Source organism: Lucilia cuprina, chromosome 6, assembly GCF_022045245.1.
Source record: "Lucilia cuprina isolate Lc7/37 chromosome 6, ASM2204524v1, whole genome shotgun sequence".
Lineage (NCBI taxonomy): Eukaryota > Metazoa > Arthropoda > Insecta > Diptera > Calliphoridae > Lucilia > Lucilia cuprina.
The window spans coordinates 11,841,605-11,847,893 of NC_060954.1; the positions used below are offsets into that span (position 1 = coordinate 11,841,605).

Sequence of the window (6,289 nt, forward strand, 5' to 3'; positions counted from 1 at the left end):
ATAAAATTGAGAAGGAACTAGCTCACTGATTAACTAACTAATTGACTTAGGATATATCTAACGATGTGTCGACTAACAAAGAGTTAGGTTATTTTATATTTAGTATTTTATTTTTACTAAAATATAGATCAGCCTACTCTATTGTAGTAGTCTAGCAGTCGGTTATGCTCGCTATATTTTCCTACTTCTCTTCTGTTCTTTAACTTTCTGTTGTCTAGTGTATTACATTATTTAGACCACAAGCTCATTATTCTGCACATGAAAGGGAAACTAATCATTTTTATCATATTTTTCACATTTTTAATAATTTCAATGGATTAAATTATTAATGAAACCAAATTGTTGATAATTTGGGTCAAAGTGTTTGTAGTGCAAAATATGAAAACGATAAAAGTCTAATTATTGTTATTATTATTTTTGTATTTGTTTAATGTACAGTAAATATTTATATTTACTATATTACTTGCACAATAGGGCAAGATTAGAAATGTTCGAACAAATAATGTTTTTTTCTGATTCATTCATTTCCATTAGGGTTTATTGATTTATATAGATATAGATTATAGCCTATATCATATATTGAGCAAATTAGACCATAAACTAGAATATACTAGAATATAGACTAGATTATAGACTAGACTATAGACTAGACTATAGTCTAGAATGTAGACTAGAGTTTAGACTATACCATAGACTAGACTATTGACAAAACTAAAGACTAGACTACAGACTAAACTATACACTAGGCTATATACTAGACTATAGACATAACTACAGACTAGACTATAGACTATACTGTAGACTAGACTAGAGACTAGACTATAGACAAAACTATAAACTGGAATATAGACTAGACTATAGACCAGACTAGACTATGGAATATACTAGACTATAGAATATACTAAACTATAGACTAGACTATAGACTAGACTATAGACAAGACTATAGTCTAGAATGTAGACTTGACTACACAATAGACTAGACTATAGACAAAACTATAAACTGGAATATAGACTAGACTATAGACTGGACTGTAGCATAGAATATAGACTAAACTGTAGAATAGAATTAAGACTAGACTATAGGCAAAACTGTCTGTAGTCTAGTCTACAGACTACACAATAAACTAAACTATAGACTAGACTACAGACTATACACTAGACTATATACTAAAGTATAGACAAGACTATAGACTATACTTTAGACTAGAGACTAGACTATAGACAAAACTATAGACTAGACTACAGAATAGAATGTATACTAGTTTATAGACATCATTATAGACTAGACTACAGACCAGACTATAGACTTTACACTAGACTTTATACTAGACTATAGACAAAACTATAGACAAGACTATAGACTATACTACAGACTAGACTTGACTAGACCAGAGACTAGACTATAGACTAGAATATAGACTAGACTATAGACAAGACTATAGACTGTATGCTAGACTATAGACTAGACTGGACTATAGGTAAAACTTTATTATAGGATGTAGCCTAGACACTAAACTACATACAAGACTTTAGACTGAATTATTAACTAAACTATATATTATAGTTTATGCTAGTTAGTTAGTCAGTCAGTTAATAAGTTAGTTAATTAGTTAGTTAATTAATTAATTAGTTAGTTATTTAGTTAGTTAGCAAGTTAGTTAGTTAGTAAGCTAGTTAGTTGGTTAGTTAGTTAGTTCGTTAGTTAATTAGTTAGTTAGTTATTTAGTTAGTTATTTAGTTAGTTAGTTAATTAATTAGTTAGTAAGTTAGTTAGTTAGCTAGTTAGTTAGTAAGTAAGATAGTTAGTTATTTAGTTAGTTAATTAATTAGTTAGTAAGATAGTTAGTTAGTTAGTTAGTTAGTTAGTTATTTAGTTTGTTTGTTAGATAGTTACTTTGTTTTTATTAGATAGTTAGTTAGCTTGTGTGGTTGTTTGTTAGTTAGGCTTCAGACTAGACAATAGACTAGACTGTAGGCTACGTTGGACTATAGACTAGTCTACAGACTAGGCTATAGACTATACTATATGCAAGACTATAGACAGGATTATTGACTATAGACTAGTAAGCTAAGTGGTTAGTTAGTCCTAACTCCTATCGTTCTTAAAGAATTCTAAGTTATGGCAAGCATAAAATTAACTACAATACTGCCATATTATGTCTTACAAAGCGATTTTTTTCAATTCACCTTTTCTTAAACTTTTCACCACACTTATTTAACAAAAATTGCATTCGCCATTTACAATAACAAAAACAAAGTGCAATTTTCATAGAAAAGAAAAACTAGCAAACATTTTTCCAGAAAATAGGAAAAAATTAAAATATCTAAAATACAAAAACTAAAGAAAATAAAAACAAACTTACTTGTTAAAAAGTGTTTAGACAAAATAAAATATGATAAATAAATTGTCTGGTTTGTGAATTAAATGAAATAAACATAATAGAACAATAATTGGCGCAAAGAACTGGGGCAGGTCACCCTTATTTTCTTATCTATTGTATTATTTGCAATCAATTAAAACCCAAAACAAACTTCTAATAAAAATGGCATTGACGGTTGTTAAATATCGTAAAACAGCTTCTGGCGAAACTACAGCAGCAACTCCAGCGATATTAATAAAAAAGAAATTGCCGTCAGCATCTTTAGGAACACAAATAAAACAAGAGTTAACGGAGGATAATACAAAGGTAATTTTAATTTTTCTTTTTTTTTTTGTACTTTCTTTTGCGGAGGGTTAGTTAACTTTGTTGTTGTTTTCTAAAAATAGTTTTATTCACCATATTTCTTTGAAAATGGTGAGTTTTTGCTGGTTGTTGTTATTAATGAAAGCAAAGTTGTAGGTGTAAACCACTAACTGCAATTGAAACTACTGGCGACTAGGGTTCTATAAATCGACTTTCGAATAATCGAACAATCGACTTTTTGTCGAAAAAAGTCGATAACTCGACAGTCGTCTGTGAAAAAAGTCGAAAAGTCGACTTCGTTAACAAAAGTCGGAAAAAATAGTCGAAAAAAGTCGAAAATAGTCGAAAAATGTCAAAAAGTCGAAAAAAGCCGAAAAGTCGAAAAAATTAAAAAAAATTTAAAAAGTCGAAAAGTCGACTATTTATAAAATATTTATAGTCAAAAAGTCGACTTTTAACTAAATGCAAAAAGTCGAAAAGTCGACTTTTAACTAAATACAAAAAGTTTTGAATAATCGACTTTTTGTCGAAAAAAGTCGAAGTCGACTATTTTGTTCCAAAAAAGTCGACAGTTCGACTATCGTCTATGAAAAAAGTCGAAAAGAGTCGAAATGTCGAAAAAAGTTGAAAAGTCGGAAAAAGTAGAAAAGTTGGAAAAAGTCGGAAAAAGTCGAAAATAGTCGGAAAAATTCAAAAATAGACGAAAAAAGTCGAAAAAAGTCAAAAAAAGTCCAAAAGTCGAAAATAGTCGAAAAGTCAGAAAATGTCGAAAAGTCGGAAAAAGGCCGAAAAAGTCGAAAAGTCGACTATTTCTAAAATATCAAAAGTCGAAAAATCGACTTTTAATTAAATGAAAAAAGTCAAAAAATCGACCTTTAACTAAATGCAAAAAGTCGAAAGTCGACTTTTCATAAAATGCAAAATGTCGAAAAGTCGACTTTTCATAAGATGCAAAAAGTCGAAAAGTCGACTTTTCATCTATAGAACTCTAGCGACAAGTGTCATCATGTTCAAATTTTAGAATAAATTTTGTTTTAGTCTAGACTAGATTGGAGAGAAGGCTATTTTAATGCTATGTATAGATCTTACAACGTTGGCAGTAAAATGTCTTAATAACAGTGTAAACTTACAAATTTTGTCTTCCAATATTGTTAGTAATGCTATTTCTGCCAACATAGCAAAAGAAAAAATGTAAGTTCAGTCGATTGTTAGACATTTTCTGAACCTTTTACTGACAGTGTTGTAAGATCTGACAAACGCGTATCACGGCTTTAAGATTTCTGTTAGTTTTTCTTAAACTTTATTTCTAATAATACGCTTTGTATTCCTTGCCTAAAATACAACCCTGTTATTATTTACATTTTTCCATTATGGTGAAATTTTCTTTTATATACTCAACACGCTTGTTATAGTTTTGTTTATGCCGTAAACAATACATAAGTGCGAAAGAGACAACCATATAAGTTACACAACAGTATAATTTTTTATCACGCGTTGCAGGCTGGTTGGACAAATAATTTATTTTTTCATTAGTTTTTCGAATTAATAAATTAAGAAATTTTGTTTAAATTAATAAAAAATTAGAATATTTATTGAACTTTATAAATAAAATATGTGGAAAATTTGTGAATATACAAAATAAGCATAAACAAAGGTGTGTAAAAGTAAAAAAAAAAAAAAATTTTTGGTGGGAAATTTGTCTTTTGCCAAAATGCTACTAATGAATAAAAATTTAATTATGTACAGTACTTTTTTTTATTAATTTCAATTATTTATAATTTTACAGAAACCTATAATAAAAATTGAAGGTTCTACTGGTTTGGTTATCAATAAAATACCAGCTATTATAAAGCCAGCTACTATGAAACGCGTTGGAGTGGCCATGGGAGGTTAGAGCTAGACTTATTTTTTTCCAAAAAACTTAAAATTATTAATATTTTATAATGTTTTCTTCTTTAACAGAACCCGCTTTTAAATCTACAAAATATTCTTTACAAACTGTAGCCTCCACGGGCACACCATTGACCAGTTTTCAATGGCAACAGACTATAGGCAATGCAAATGCCGCTAATGCTAAGAAACAACAACAACAGCAACTAGGAGCAGCCATTAGCTCGCTACCACCGAATACCATTATAAAAGCTACTTCAGCTCCTAACAATAATCAAATCCTACACACCGCTAACGGTACGTCCTCCATATTATCAAATTCTCTTAATACAACCGCCTCTACTATGCAAATAAGACCACGTCCCACTATTTTCATTAAACGTGAAGTACCTAAACGCACCATACGTACGGTAACACTTGAGCTTATCGAAAAGAATCCTCATATACATTTGGGTCTGCATACTACCCGTTTACCTTTACTTAAAAATGTCATTTGTACCCGGGCCAATATCACTTTGGTAGATTGTTATTTAACTCTAAAGAAATTAAAACAAAATGAAGATTTCTCTTTGCTGGCGGAATATTTTGAATTGACTGAAGGTGAAGTTCAGCAAATATTTGCCAAGACAGTGGTTAAATTAGCACGTTATTTGCGTTTTCTGATACGTTGGCCTGATAGTAAGAAATACTATGATAGGCATAAAAATTTACCTTTTGCATTTAGGCAAAATCTTTCTCATGTCCAGTCGTTGATTGAGTGTGTGGAAACAGATATGCCATCTAGTCCATTGCAGATTGATTGTACAAACTATAAGTTTATTTTGAGCATTAATACAAATGGTAAGTATGAGTGAATGATTAAGATTGTGTTTAGTATTAGCTAAGTTCTAGTATTATTATTAGTTATGTATTAGTTCAGTTGTAGTTCAATTTTAGTTCTGTTCTAATTGGGTTCTAGTTCAGTTCTGGTTCTGTTCTAGTTCTGTTCTAGTTCTGTTCTAGTTCTGTTCTGTTCTAGTTCTGTTCTGTTCTAGTTCTGTTCTAGTTCTGTTCTAGTTCTGTTCTAGTTCTGTTCTGTTCTAGTTCTGTTCTAGTTCTGTTCTAGTTCTGTTCTAGTTCTGTTCTAGTTCTGTTCTAGTTCTGTTCTAGTTCTGTTCTAGTTCTGTTCTGTTCTAGTTCTGTTCTAGTTCTGTTCTAGTTCTGTTCTGTTCTGTTCTGTTCTGTTCTAGTTCTGTTCTAGTTCTGTTCTAGTTCTGTTCTAGTTCTGTTCTAGTTCTGTTCTAGTTCTGTTCTAGTTCTGTTCTAGTTCTGTTCTAGTTCTGTTCTAGTTCTGTTCTAGTTCAGTTCTAGTTCTGTTCTAGTTCTGTTCTAGTTCTGTTCTAGATCTGTTCTAGTTCTGTTCTAGTGCTGTTCTAGTTCTGTTCTAGTTCTGTTCTAGTTCAGTTCTAGTTCAGTTCTAGTTCAGTTCTAGCTCAGTTTTAGTTCAGTTCTAGTTCAGTTCTAGTTGTGTTATAGTTCAGTTCTTGTTAAGTTCTAGTTTAGTTCTAGTTCAGTTCTAGTTCAGTTCTGGTTCAGTTCTAGTTTAGTTCTAGTTCAGTTCTAGTTAATTCTAGTTCAGTTCTAGTTCAGTTCTAGTTCAGTTCTAGTTCTAGTTCAGTTCTAGTTCAGTTCTAGTTCTAGTTCAGTTCTAGTTCAGTTCTAGTTCAGTTCTAG

General features: G+C 30.5%; 1 protein-coding gene across 1 annotated transcript; it reads left to right on the plus strand.

The window, feature by feature from the left end:
* Positions 1-2,327: 2,327 nt before the first annotated feature.
* On the plus strand, positions 2,328-5,436 carry LOC111682753. The gene is made up of 3 exons (XM_046955438.1): positions 2,328-2,689; positions 4,473-4,575; positions 4,649-5,436. The coding sequence occupies exons 1-3, from the start codon at positions 2,546-2,548 to the stop codon at positions 5,428-5,430; spliced, it is 1,029 nt and encodes a 342-aa protein (XP_046811394.1). The 5' UTR covers positions 2,328-2,545; the 3' UTR covers positions 5,431-5,436.
* Positions 5,437-6,289: the final 853 nt, after the last annotated feature.